At 47.2% G+C, this 14027-nt stretch overlaps 1 protein-coding gene across 4 annotated transcripts in view; it reads right to left on the minus strand.

Moving 5' to 3' along the window:
• LOC130267410 (hepatitis A virus cellular receptor 1 homolog) overlaps window positions 1–14027 on the minus strand; it is a 55042-nt gene that overhangs the window by 12019 nt on the left and 28996 nt on the right. For 2 of the 4 annotated variants that reach the window (XM_056517185.1, XM_056517184.1), the window contains 3 exons: window positions 9684–9871; window positions 8910–9242; window positions 1389–1442 (listed from right to left, as the gene is read on the minus strand). In XM_056517185.1, the coding sequence (XP_056373160.1) occupies window positions 1389–1442; window positions 8910–9242; window positions 9684–9834 (538 nt within the window). In that variant the 5' untranslated portion in view covers window positions 9835–9871. Of the gene's footprint in view, window positions 1–1388; window positions 1443–7370; window positions 7731–8909; window positions 9243–9683; window positions 9872–14027 lie in introns of those variants that run through there. The other 2 variants (XM_056517186.1, XM_056517187.1) reach the window with 2 other exon arrangements.

Consider the following 14027-nt stretch of genomic DNA (forward strand, 5'->3'; position numbering starts at 1 on the left):
AGTCTGACTGGGAGAGCAAGGTAAGTGAGCCATTACACCTTGTTCACACTGGTGTGGTGCTGTGCGGCGTCCGTTGCTGCCGTGGCGCTGTGTCTGCGGGCGGGTGCGGCCTATAGACTGGTTTGAGAGGCATTGGGGCCGCTCTGCCAGTGGGTCGCTCCCCCCCCCGTGGGCACCTGTGTCGTGGCGGTGGTGGTAGTTGCCGCCCGGTGCTATGCCATTTTATGCTAGGGACGTTAGGGACCCACTCTGAATAGGTGGCCTTGACGTGGCGAGTGGGCTTGTACTTTTTGATCAAAAATGTATACTAACAACCTGTTAGTTTTTGATATTGTGCTGAGAAGCAATCAGATCATTATACAAGATTGTAGACGTGCGCTATGTCTGTATTCTACTCGAATTCATATTGTGATTTCTATCCTTTCTTTTTTTTCTTTTTGAACATGTGCTGCACTCTTCCCCACCCCCTCAGCCCAAACCTATATAGGTGGTAATTAGCCACACTAGGGCCATTTCACTCCTAGCAGCCTCCCAGTCTGACTGGGAGTGCAAGGTAAGTGAGCTGTTACACTTTGTTCACACTGGTGTGGTGCGGCGTCCGTTGCTGCCGTGGCGCTGTGTCTGCGGGCGGGTGCGGCCTATAGACTGGTTTGAGAGGCATTGGGGCCGCTCTGCCAGTGGGTCGCTCCCCCCCCCCCCCCGTGGGCACCTGTGTCTCGGCGGTGGTGGTCGCCGCCCGGTGCTACGCCATTTTATGCTAGGGACGTTAGGGACCCACTCTGAATAGGTGGCCTTGACGTGGCGAGTGGGCTTGTACTTTTTGATAAAAAATGTATACTAACAACCTGTTAGTTTTTGATATTATGCTGAGAAGCAATCAGATCATTATACAAGATTGTAGATTTGCGCTATGTCTGTATTCTACTCGAATTCACAATATTTTAACATAGAATGATCTTTTACGGACCATTGTAACCTCAACATACAATGCTACGGACAGTCCAGAAGTGTAAAAAGCGTCAATGGCTTCCTCTCACCATACCTCCATATCATGTTCTCTATATCTATGATCCTATCAATAATAACCTCTCTGACTATAGACCAATCAGCTGTTAATATTCACCTGGAGAAAGCTACAATACCATACAATACAATCGGAGTTGCTCTTCGCTATGGTCCTCCAATCTGGGGTATCTCAAAACACAAGCCAATCCCTCCCTATGATCTCTATGTTTACTTGGAAAGGGACTGTTTTAGTAAGACCACCATTTTTATCTGTACTTGTGACCCTTTTTCCTTTGTGTCTCCCAGATCCTATCGCAGCTTTTGTGCCTGCAGACCTGATAGTGTTCAAGTACCCAAATGATCAGTAGACATCTGTGACTTACCATAAATAGTGGTAAATGACTGAGTGGTGGGTGCAGAAGGTATTGTAGATGCTGCTAAAATAAAAAAAAAATAGTCAAAACTTGGTAAACAGGTGTAATCTCTACAAGTACGGTAGCCATGAACAAAATACTTTTTAAAGGGGTACTCCGTTGGAAAACTTTTTTTTTTTTTTTTAAAGCAACTGGTGCCAGAAAGTTAAACAGATTTGTAAATTACTTCTATTAAAAAATCTTAATCCTTCCAGTACTTATTAGCTGCTGAATACTATAGAGGAAATGCTTTTCTTTTTGGAACACAGTGCTCTCTGCTGACATCACGAGCACAGTTGTTACGCTATGCGCTCCTGCCTCACATGCTGGCCGTGAGCGCATGGTCCCCTTACCTTCTGCTGCCGACGGGGCTGGGACTTGTATTGCGGGACGCACCCGCATGCGAGCCCCAGTCCGTCACTCTCCGGGTGTTTCCCCTGCCTCTGCTTCCGCCTCTCTGCTCTTTAAGCTTTAAGATTTAAAGGGCCAGTATGCTCATTAGTGTAACCAACTGTGTCTTGTTGATAAATTCCTCCACCCTCCTCAGTTCTCTGCCGGATCTTTGTTGCCTTGTGCCCTAGAGAAAGCGTTCCTTTGTATTGCCTTGCCGTGTACCAGATCTCCTGCTCTTGTGACCTTGACCTTGCTTCTCCGCTGCCTGCCTACTGAACTTCTGCTACGCTACTGTGCCGCCTGCCCTGACCTACAGCTATCCTGACTACGAGTTGTCTCATCCCTTCTGTGCTTCGCATCTCCACAGCCACCTGTGTGGTTGAGCCGTTGCCGGGGGTTGCGACCTGGGTGTCGTCTGCAGCAGCAAGCCCATGCTGCTTTGCGGCGGGCTCTGTTGAAGACCAGCGGCACCTTAGACTCCGCTCCCTGGCACGGTCCGAGTCATCTGCCACATAGGTCCAGCGGATCCACATACACCGGAGTTCCTGTCTTCAGAAACGTGAGTGTTACAGTAAGATCAGGCCATGGATCCTGCTGAGGAACCCTTGCCTGAAGTTGCGGATCTTTCCTCAGTTGTGATACGTCACTCACAGCAGTTGTCCTGACAGGCGCAGCAATTTTCTCACCTTGCAGCCATGATGCAACAGCTTTTGGCCTTGCAACAGCAGCAGGTACCACAATCTGGCCCACTCCCTCCTCCAGCTCCTGCAGTCTCTCCTGGCTCCCAGCTGCACCTGCCTTGGCCTTCCAAGTATGATGGGGATTCCAAGTCATGCAGAGGCTTTGTTACACAGTGCTCCATGCATTTGGAGCTCATGTCTGAACTGTTTCCGACTGAATGTAGTAAGGTAGCCTTTGTTATTAGTCTACTTTCTGGAAAAGCCCTGGCTTGGGCTACACCACTTTGGGACCGTGGTGATCCAGTATCCTCCAATTTGTTGGCATTCTTGGCCGAATTTCGCATTGTCTTTGAGGAACCCGCTTGTGCCTCTTCAGCTGAGATGGCGTTGCTGCACCTCTGTCAAGGGAATTCTACCGTTGGTGACTATGCAGTTCAGTTCCGCATTCTAGCCTCTGAACTCACCTGGAATGAAGAGGTCTTGTGTGCCACATTTAAAAAAGGACTGTCAAGCAGGATTAAAGATGCCCTTGCAGCACGAGATCCTCCATCTTCTTTGTCTGAACTTATCCACTTGGCCACACGCATTGATGTGCATTTTGCCGAAAGGCAGGAGAAATTGCACTTTGAGAGGGAATCTGCCCGCCTGACACCCAATCTGTCCCAACGTTCTCCTCTTCTGTTTCTTGCGCCTCTTGCCAAAGAGGTTATACAAGGAGATCATCCTCGTCTTACGCAGCAGGAGAGGTCACGACGACGCAATGAGAATTTGTGTTTGTACTGTGCTAGCCCGGAGCACTTTCTCAAGGACTGTACCGTACGTCCGCACCTAGGGTATGTGGGAGAGGCATCCCTGGGTGTGAATTCTACTTCTCCACGCTTAACTATTCCTGTACAAGTCTTTGCTTCATAGTTACATAGTCAGCCAAGTCTTCCTTCAGCATTTTTGGATTCTGGATTAGCAGGTGACTTTATTGATGCGGCTTAAGTCCATAAGTATCATCTTCCTCTTACTCGGCTTGCCAAGCCCTTGTTCATCTCCTCTGTAAATGGACAAAATCTGGACTGTAATGTTCACTTCCGTACTGAATCTCTCGTCATGCAAGTGGGAGTATCGCATAAAGAGAAGATTGAATTCTATGTTCTGCCACACTGTACTTCGGAGATTCTTCTTGGTCTCCCTTGGCTGCAACGCCATTCCCCGCAACTGGATTGGAGAACTGGAGAAATAATTCGCTGGGGACAATCCTGTCAAAATTTTTGCCTCCAACCTGTTATGCGTAAAGTTGTTTCTTGTCTTCCACCTTTACCTTGCCTGCCGCCACCTTACAAAGATTTCTCGGATGTCTTCGGCAAGAAACAGGCTGAATCTCTGCCTCCACATTGTCCTTACAACTGCCCTATTGATCTTCTGCCTGGTACCACTCCTCCTCGTGGGAGGATATATCCTCTTTCAGTTCCTGAGACCAAAGCCATGGCTGAGTATATCCAGGAGAATCTCCAAAAAGGATTTATTCGTAAGTCCTCTTCTCCTGCTGGAGCAGGTTTCTTCTTTGTAGGGAAGAAGGATGGCTCACTCCGTCCATGCATTGACTACAGGGGACTTAACAAAATCACGGTAAAGAACCTGTTACGCCGAGCGCTCCGGGTCCCCGCTCCTCCCCGGAGTGCCCGCGGCGTTTCCCTGTTCGCAGCGCCCCGGTCGGACCCGCTGACCGGGAGCGCTGCGATAATGTCCCTAGCCGGGATGCGATTCGCGATGCGGGACGCGCCCGCTCGCGGTTCGCATCCCGGTCCGCTTACCAGACTCGTTCCCCATCTGTGCTGTCCCGGCGCGCGGCCCCGCTCCCTAGGGTGCGTGCGCGCCGGCTATCTGCGATTTAAAGGCCCAGTGCGTTGCTGATTGGCGCCTGGTTCTAATTAGTGTATTCACCTGTGCACTTCCCTATATAACCTCACTTCCTCTTCCCTTCCTTGCCGGATCTTGTTGCCATTGTGCCAGTGAAAGCGTTCCTTGTATGTCCCAAGCCAGTGTTCCAGACCTCTTGCCGTTGCCCCTGACTACGATCCATGCTGCCTGCCCTGACCTTCTGCTACGTCCGACCTTGCTCTTGCCTAATCCCTTGTACCGCGCCTATCTCAGCAGTCAGAGAGGTTGAGCCGTTACAGGTGGATACGACCTGGTTGCTACCGCCGCTGCAAGACCATCCTGCTTTGCGGCGGGCTCTGGTGAATACCAGTAGCAACTTAGAACCGGTCCACCGGTACGGTCCACGCCAATCCCCCAGCCTGCCGAATCCTGACAGAACCGTTACCCTCTACCTCTTATCTCAGAACTTTTTGACCGTTTACATGGTGCCAAGGTCTTCTCCAAGCTGGACTTACGCGGTGCATATAACCTCATTCGTATCCGCAAGGGAGATGAATGGAAACCGACCTTCAATACTCGTGACGGACATTTTGAGTATCTTGTTATGCCTTTTGGTCTCTGCAATGCTCCAGCCGTTTTCCAGGAGTTCGTTAATGATATCTTACGTGATCTTCTTTACACCTGTGTTGTCGTATACCTTGATGACATCCTGATCTTCTCTTCCAACTTAGTGGAGCATCGTGCTCATGTTCGTCTGGTTCTTCAGAGACTATGGAAGAATCATCTCAACGCCAAATTGGAGAAATGCCTGTTCGAAAAGTCTAGTCTTCCGTTTCTTGGCTACATTGTCTCTCATCAGGGCCTGCAGATGGATCCAGATAAGTTATCTGCAGTTTTGGATTGGCCTCGAGCCTACGTGCAATTCAACGCTTTCTGGGATTCACTAACTATTATCGTCAGTTTATCCCACAATTTTCATCCTTGGTTGCTCCTTTTGTAGCTCTCACGAAAAAAGCATCCAATCCTAAGTCTTGGCCTCGAGAGGCTGAATAGGCCTTCTCCTGTTTAAAGTCTGCGTTTGCCTCCGCTCCTGTGCTTACAAGACCTGATCCAGAGAGGCCCTTTGCGTTGGAGGTTGATGCCTCATCTATTGGAGCGGGTGCCGTCCTCACACAGAAAAACGCCAAGGGCAAGAGTGTAACTTGTGGGTTCTTCTCCAAGACTTTCTCTTCTTCTGAGAGGAATTACTCCACTGGAGATCGTGAACTCCTCGCTATTAAGCTAGCTTTGGAGGAATGGCAACATTTACTGGAAAGTTCTTCTCATCCGGTCAGCATCTACTCCGATCATAAGAATCTTCTATACCTTCAGTCTGCTCAGCACTTGAACCCCCGCCAGGCAAGATGGTCACTGTTCTTTTCCTGTTTCAACTTTTTCATTGACTTCCATCCTGCAGACAAGAAGATCAGGTCCTCTGATGTCATTGGTTTGGACTCCACGCCTAGGCACATTATTCCTCCTGACTGTTTGATTCCTGATGCTCCTGCCGAGATTCAGCAAATCCTATGTGCTCACCAGATTGAGACGCAAGGTCTTGAAATGGGGTCATTCTTCCTTAACAGCAGGACATCCTGGAATATGTAAGACCCTACATCTTATTCCCCGACACTACTGGTGGCCCCATCTTGAACATTATGTTTCTGATTTTGTTCGGTCCTGTGTAACTTGTGCCCGTGACAAAACTCCTCGGCAAAGACCTGCAGGCCTCTTACAGCCTCTACCCATTCCAGAGACTCCCTGGTCCCATATCACAATGGATTTCATCACCGATCTGCCACCTTCTCATAAAAACACCGTCATCTGGGTCGTGGTAGATCGGTTTTCCAAGATGGCTCACTTCATTCCTCTACCAGGTCTTCCTTCTGCTCCGCAGCTGGTGAAGTACTTCTTGTCGCATGGCTTTTGTTTACATGGTCTTCCACAGCATATCATTTCGGATCGAGGTGTGCAGTTTGTTTCTATGTTCTGGCGAGCCCTTTGTAACCGTCTGGAAATCAATCTGGACTTCTCCTCGGCCTACCACCCTCAGTCTAACAGTCAGGTGGAAAGGGTCAATCAAATCCTTGAGACTTATCTTCGGCATTTTGTTTCAGCCTGCCAAGATGATTGGGTCGACCTTCTCCCCTGGGCTGAATTCTCATATAATCTTAAGGATTCCGAGTCCATGAGGTCTTCTCCCTTTTTTGTTGTCTAGGGACTCCATCTCCATCCCCTTCTTCCTCTCCCAGTCTCCTCCGGTGTGCCTGCTGTTGACTTCTCCACCATCTGGCAACAGACCCGACAATGATTGTCCCAGGCTTCTTCACGCATGAAGGTGCAAGCGGATAAAGGTAGAAGACCTCCTCCGTCCTTCTCTCCTGGTGACATGGTGTGGCTTTCATCCGAATACATCCGCTTCAAGATCCTTTCCCAACACCTTTCTCCGGTTCCTCTGATGTCTACAAAGTAAAGTAGATCCTTTCTGCAAAAACTGTGAGAGGTAAACAATTTTTTTTGGTCGAGATCTTGGGAACCTGAGGAGAATATCCTGGACCGTGACCTTCTCAGGAGTTTCCTCTCTCGTAAAAGGAGGGGAGACCAAAGGGGGGGGGGTACTGTTACGCTATGCGCTCCTGCCTCACACGCTGGCCGTGAGCACATGGTCCCCTTACCTTCTGCTGCTGACGGGGCTGGGACTCGCATTTCGGGACGCACCCGCATGCGAGCCCCAGTCCGTCACTCTCCGGGTGTTTCCCCTGCCTCTGCTTCCGCCTCTCTGCTCCGATGCGAGTGTCCCCGTCCCTTAGGGCGTGCGCGTGCCGGAGCTTTAAGATTTAAAGGGCCAGTATGCTCATTAGTGTAACCAACTGTGTCTTGTTAATAAATTCCTCCACCCTCCTCAGTTCTCTGCCGGATCTTTGTTGCCTTGTGCCCTAGAGAAAGCGTTCCTTTGTATTGCCTTGCCGTGTACCAGATCTCCTGCTCTTGTGACCTTGACCTTGCTTCTCTGCCGCCTGCCTACTGAACTTCTGCCACGTCCCGACTACGCTACTGTGCCGCCTGCCCTGACCTACAGCTATCCTGACTACGAGTTGTCTCATCCCTTCTGTGCTTCGCATCTCCTCAGCCGCCTGTGTGGTCGAGCCATTGCCGGGGGTTGCGACCTGGGTGTCGTCTGCAGCAGCAAGCCCATCCTGCTTTGCGGCGGGCTCTGGTGAAGACCAGCGGTACCTTAGACTCCGCTCCCTGGCACGGTTCGAGTCATCTGCCACACAGGTCCAGCGGATCCACATACACTGGAGTTCCTGTCTTCAGAAATGTGAGTGTTACAACAGTGCTCTCTGCTGACATCTCTGTCCATTTTAGGAACTGTCCAGAGCAGCATATGTTTGCTATGGGGATTTTCTTCTACTCTGGACAGTTCCTAAAATGGATAGAGATGTCAGCAGAGAGCACTGTGCTCGTGATGTCAGCAGAGAGCTCTGTGTTCCAAAAAGAAAATAATTTCCTTTGTAGTATTCAGCAGCTAATAGTTTTCCACCGGAGTACCCCTTTAAGTCTTCTAAAAGTTCAAACAAGCCAAGGAAATTTACACATACGTACATCTGTGGTCCCACTCAGCCAATCATTCACAGGAGATGCTTAGTTCATATAGAGGGGGTGAATTCTTTTTGGAGAGCTGGAGCTATAGACAGGAACTGGGTTAACATAAGCACATGTTGTGATGTTTTCTAAGATCATCTCTTTAATGTCCTCAGTGTCCTAAATGGATTGTAGGAGAGTACAAGAAAGTGCTTGCCTTTTTACCCAGAAACAGAACCACTCATGTCTACAGGCTGTATCTGGTATTGCAATTCAGCTTTATTAAAGAGGCACTCTGATGGAAACAAATGTTTTCAAATTAACTGGTGCCAGAAAGTTATACAGATTTGTAAATTAATTCTATATAAAAATGTTAATTCTTACAGTACTTATCAGCTGCTGTATACTCCAGAGGAAGTTGTGTAGTTCTTTTCTGTCTGACCACAGTGCTCTCTGCTGACACCTCTACCTGTGCCAGGAACTGTCCAGAGTAGGAGCAAATCCCCATAGCAAACCTCTCCTGCTCTGGACAGTCCCGACGCAGACAGCAGGTGTCAGCAGAGAGCACTGTGGTCAGACTAGAAAGAGCTATGCAACTTCCTCTGTAGTATACAGCAGCTGATAAGTACTGGAAGGATTAAGATTTTTAAATAAAAATAATTTACAAATCTGTTTAACTTTCTGGCACCATCTGATTTAAAAACATTTGTCTTCCTGTGGAATACTCCTTTAAAGTTAACAAAAAGGCAGAATAAGAAAATAGTGATGATGTGGTTTTCTATAGAAGCAGTTGGGAATCATGTCCTATGTTGGCTTCATTCAAAACAAATGGTGACCCTAAGTTTTTGCTGAATTTTTGGCATAACAACATGTAAACATCCTTAAAGGGGTTGTCTGTAATGATGTTTGACTGTAAAGTTCTCCTCACCCTCCGTTATCTGTACCGTATGTTCTACTTTCAAATCATTGAACCATCCAGGGATCTCCACACGGCAGCAGTAGGTTCCTTCATCTTTTTTAGTGGCCCTGGTGATGGTCAGGGACACGTCCCCCTGACCGATGTTCCCCAGTAACTGGTATCTGTCAGATTTCCTCCAGGTCACTTTGTGGCCATCGGTCCAGATGATCTCATCATTACACTTATTATCTGGACAGCGGCCTAGTCCCCAACACATTGTGGTTGCCGTATTGGAATATGTGCAAGGTAACGTGACTCTGCCATTCAGTCTTCCAGTCACAACTACAGCTGGTGCCACAAGACCTGCAGATGGAAAAGACAATATAATGAATAATATTCACAAATTATGAAGGCTAAAGTAGAACCTATTTGTGGTGACCCAAGGGTGTATGGCGGGACCACGGGTGTAGCGGTGTGAGTGGTGGGATCAGATGGCATTAACCCTGGGGGCAAGATGTTGTTAACCCCTAGTGTTCGTGATTCCAGTGTGGTTTTAGGATTCCAGAAAACCACACGCCCAGCTTCTCTGATATGGTCAAAAGGAGGCTTTACTGAGTATAAGACAGATGGAATTATCTTCACAGCTAAGGCCAGAATTCCCAGAGAGGTGGCCAGGACCCAGAGGACCTCGCAGCTTGCTGGACCAATATACTTGTAATTAACTTGACTTGAGATTGGACTTGACTTGACTATATGCAGGACTTGACTAGTTTCAGTGACAGCAGACATAGACTTGAGACTTACAGGAATGACTGTAGCTTTTGTGGTCTTCCAGACGCTGATCACTTGCACTGAGATCTCTGGTTGTTGCTGTGCTCAGTAGCAGATGGTAAGAGAAGAGAGTGAATTGTAATGGCCGCCCCTTTATATAGTGGGGGGCTGGACTAAAGCCCATTGGTCAAGCTGCGGGTCAGAGGTTAAGCTGGTGCTCTCTGGAAGAACATGTGACAACAAATCATGTAACTGCATAACATAACATGTGACAGACTTAGGCTGGGTTCACACAACGTTTTCTTAAATACGGTTCCCGTATGCGGTTTGGAGGAGAGGGGCGGGGCTTAATCGCGGCGCCCGCACTCAGCCGTATTCGGGAACCGTATTTGATGCAAGTCTATGAGCCGACCGGAGTGAACCGCAGCCTCCGGTCGGCTTCGTTTTCGGCCGTATGCGGTTTCCCGACCGCAGGCAAAAACGTGGTCGACCACGTTTTTGCCTGCGGTCGGGAAACCGCATACGGCCTAAAACGAAGCCGACCGGAGGCTGCGGTTCACCCTGGTCGGCTCATAGACTTGCATTAAATACGGTTCCCGAATACGGCTGAGTGCGGGCGCCCGATTAAGCCCCGCCCCCCTCCTCCAAACCGTATACGGGAACCGTATTTAAGAAAACGTGGTGTGAACCCAGCCTTACACAGGTCCTTTGTACAACCTATACATAAGGATACTGTCTAGGCATTGAAGTGATATACACAACATTATGGAACAACAGGGGGAGGATTGAAAGGGAGCCCCCAGGTTACTAAGGGTCTCAACCTGACAGGGCCTAAGGGTAGTACAGGACCATGCCCTGTACTGGGACATCACAAATTTGTCATGAGCAATGAACAAAAGAAATCTCGCTTCAGTTTCACTAACCTTTTGGGACAGACAGGTAGTGCAGGTGACACTGATGACAACCATACTTATCTGGTCCTGTTCAGAGCTTTGTGACGTCACCTCTGCTGCTTCTCTGCTGGGTCCTGCTAGCAAACAGCAGCGATGATGTCAAAAAGCTCCGCCCATGCTCCAAGTCGTCCCCATAACGGAAACAAGATTGCGGGAGAACCAGAGAACGGAACAGGACCAGATAAGTATGGTTGTCATCAGTGTCACCTGCTCTACCTGTCCGTACCGACAGGCTAGTGCAGATGAAACTGATGATAGATTTGCTTTAAACTTTGTTCATTTCAGGTAACTTTTCGTGATAAGCTGTCGTGTATGTACATGAGGAGTAGGACTATTTCTGGCCATTGTATGTGGCATTTTTACCCGGATAGCCCTTTGTGGGCTCTATTTCTAAAGTCAGTCAGTTCAGCTCCAGTGTAACCTCTATGATGGCTCTTATACACTACATACACACAAAAAACAGGGGATTCTGCTCTCCTAGCTCTCTGTAGCAAACAGCAGCAGCAGCATGGATGATATTATAGAGCAGAGTTGAGCGAGGCCAAGCTCCCACACCTGGATTTGATCTAAACTTTGGTCAAACTTTCGAACATTGCCAGGTTCGGCTCTTGCTACAACTAAAGGCTGTCTGGGAATGATGGGGGTGGTACTTTAGCAACAGCTGGAGGCACAAACCGAACATTTTGGGAAAGTTACGAGAGCAGTCTAAGTTGTGAACCTAGCTCTGGAGTGAGGCAGTAAGGATCAGGTAAAACCATGGATTTTAACCTTTATAATAATGTAAATATATAATATCTGAATAAAAATAAGTGCAGTTTGACCGGAAAAAAAACCCAACATACAGAAAGTGCTATCTGATCTCTCAGTGAAGCTCAGCTGAGAAGTTTGGGAGGGGAATTTAAAGGAAGGGACTGTAGAAACAAAGTATATTCAGAGATGTTGCTGGTTTAAAGCACAACTGTCATGATCTTTTAGCCCCCCCAGACTACTACAATGTTGTTATAGATGAGAGTAATAATCATACCTTTGTAGCTTCTCTTCCTTGTTTTATAGCTAATAAACACATTTATCCAGTGGTCAGGCACAGTCGGATAGGGCTTGGGGTTCACAAAGCCCTGCCGCTGCCACGCCTATCCTCTCCTTTTAGCGCTGGGACTGCTGTGTATTAAGATAGCGCTCGCTCCCTCACTATGAGAGCACTCGCTCCCGCTGCTTATGCGCTCACTGCGCAGGTGCAGTACTAGAGGAAGGGAGGGACGCATGCGTTGCATCTTACTACACAGCGGTCCCAGCGTTGAAAGGAGAGGATAGGCGTGGCGGCGGCGGGGCTTTGCGAACCCCAAGCCACGCCTATCTGACTGTGCCTGACCGCTGGATAAATGTATTTTATAAGTTATAAAACAAGGAAAAGAAGCGATAAGGGTATGATTACACTCACATTATGGACATCTGTAACAACATTGTAGTAGTCTGGGTGGCTAAAAAATCATCACATTTGTGATTTAAGTTCTTCTTGGTGATTTTTTTTTCTCTCATTTTCTGTTTTACTATCTATATTTTAAAATTTTCCTGAAATCTTGCAGTATTTAAAGGAATCATAGGGATTGAAAATCACATTATGTCCTTTTCACCCCACCCGCATTAGGCTAAGTTTCCACTTTTGTTTTTTTTGGGCAAAACGCCCAGAAAGACGCCAATTCTGCCGAATGGCTTTTTTTGGTCAAAAACGCTGCGGCCAGATGTTAGCTGTAAATCAATGAGAAATCGCTAATTTCTAATTCTACTTGGTGTTTTTTCACTTTGGCGTTTTTTTAATTCTTTTGGCGTTTTTTCACTTTTTTGGCGTTTTTTTCAGCTCCTTGGCGTTTTGAAAAAAATGCTGTATGTTGCTCAAACCGGCGTTTTTAGTCAAAATCGTTGCATTTTGCTCCAATAGAAGTCTATGGGAGTGAGAAAATGCCAAGAAAACGATATGTGGGTTTTAACTTTGGCATTTTTGCAGGCGGTTTTTAATCTTTTTTGGACTTAAGCGATCCAAAAAAGTGATGGAGATACCTATTTTGAATAAAATTTCGTAGGGTACCATTAAAAAAAATTATAAAAGATACAGTAGTGAAGGAAAAAATTGTATCTAACGAAATTTATATTTTTTATTAAAAAAAAATGTATTACTTTTTAAACAGGGATCAATTTATGTGAGCGGGGAAATAAAAATGTAGCCGACAATTATAAAAATGTATTGTGTGTGTGAGTTTCACTTTTTTTTCTTTATTTTTACATTTTTTTTTGTTAGTACTATTAGTCCCAGCATGGAACACACTGTTCCATGATGGGAGTAGTAGTACCTGTACTAATAGACAGATTGCCCATTGCGATTCTCCTGTATAATATATAGATGCGGCGGCCCGCTCTTCTATGGTTCCCTGCACTGACGGGAAATAGAAATATGTGTATATATACGGCCATGCAGGGGACCATAGGAGAGCGGCCGCATCTATACATTATACAGGAGGATCGCAAAGGGTGTCAGGAGGAGTGACATCCGCTGTGATCGTCCTGTCTATAGCAGAGATGGAAAAAACCCAACATACAGAAAGTGCTATCTGATCTCTCAGTGAAGCTCAGCTGAGAAGTTTGGGAGGGGAATTTAAAGGAAGGGACTGTAGAAACAAAGTATATTCAGAGATGTTGCTGGTTTAAAGCACAACTGTCATGATCTTTTAGCCCCCCCAGACTACTACAATGTTGTTATAGATGAGAGTAATAATCATACCTTTGTAGCTTCTCTTCCTTGTTTTATAGCTAATAAACACATTTATCCAGTGGTCAGGCACAGTCGGATAGGGCTTGGGGTTCACAAAGCCCTGCCGCTGCCACGCCTATCCTCTCCTTTTAGCGCTGGGACTGCTGTGTATTAAGATAGCGCTCGCTCCCTCACTATGAGAGCACTCGCTCCCGCTGCTTATGCGCTCACTGCGCAGGTGCAGTACTAGAGGAAGGGAGGGACGCATGCGTTGCATCTTACTACACAGCGGTCCCAGCGTTGAAAGGAGAGGATAGGCGTGGCGGCGGCGGGGCTTTGCGAACCCCAAGCCACGCCTATCTGACTGTGCCTGACCGCTGGATAAATGTATTTTATAAGTTATAAAACAAGGAAAAGAAGCGATAAGGGTATGATTACACTCACATTATGGACATCTGTAACAACATTGTAGTAGTCTGGGTGGCTAAAAAATCATCACATTTGTGATTTAAGTTCTTCTTGGTGATTTTTTTTTCTCTCATTTTCTGTTTTACTATCTATATTTTAAAATTTTCCTGAAATCTTGCAGTATTTAAAGGAATCATAGGGATTGAAAATCACATTATGTCCTTTTCACCCCACCCGCATTAGGCTAAGTTTCCACTTTTGTTTTTTTTGGGC

The sequence above is a fragment of the Hyla sarda genome, chromosome 4 (assembly GCF_029499605.1).
Source record: "Hyla sarda isolate aHylSar1 chromosome 4, aHylSar1.hap1, whole genome shotgun sequence".
Classification (NCBI taxonomy): domain Eukaryota; kingdom Metazoa; phylum Chordata; class Amphibia; order Anura; family Hylidae; genus Hyla; species Hyla sarda.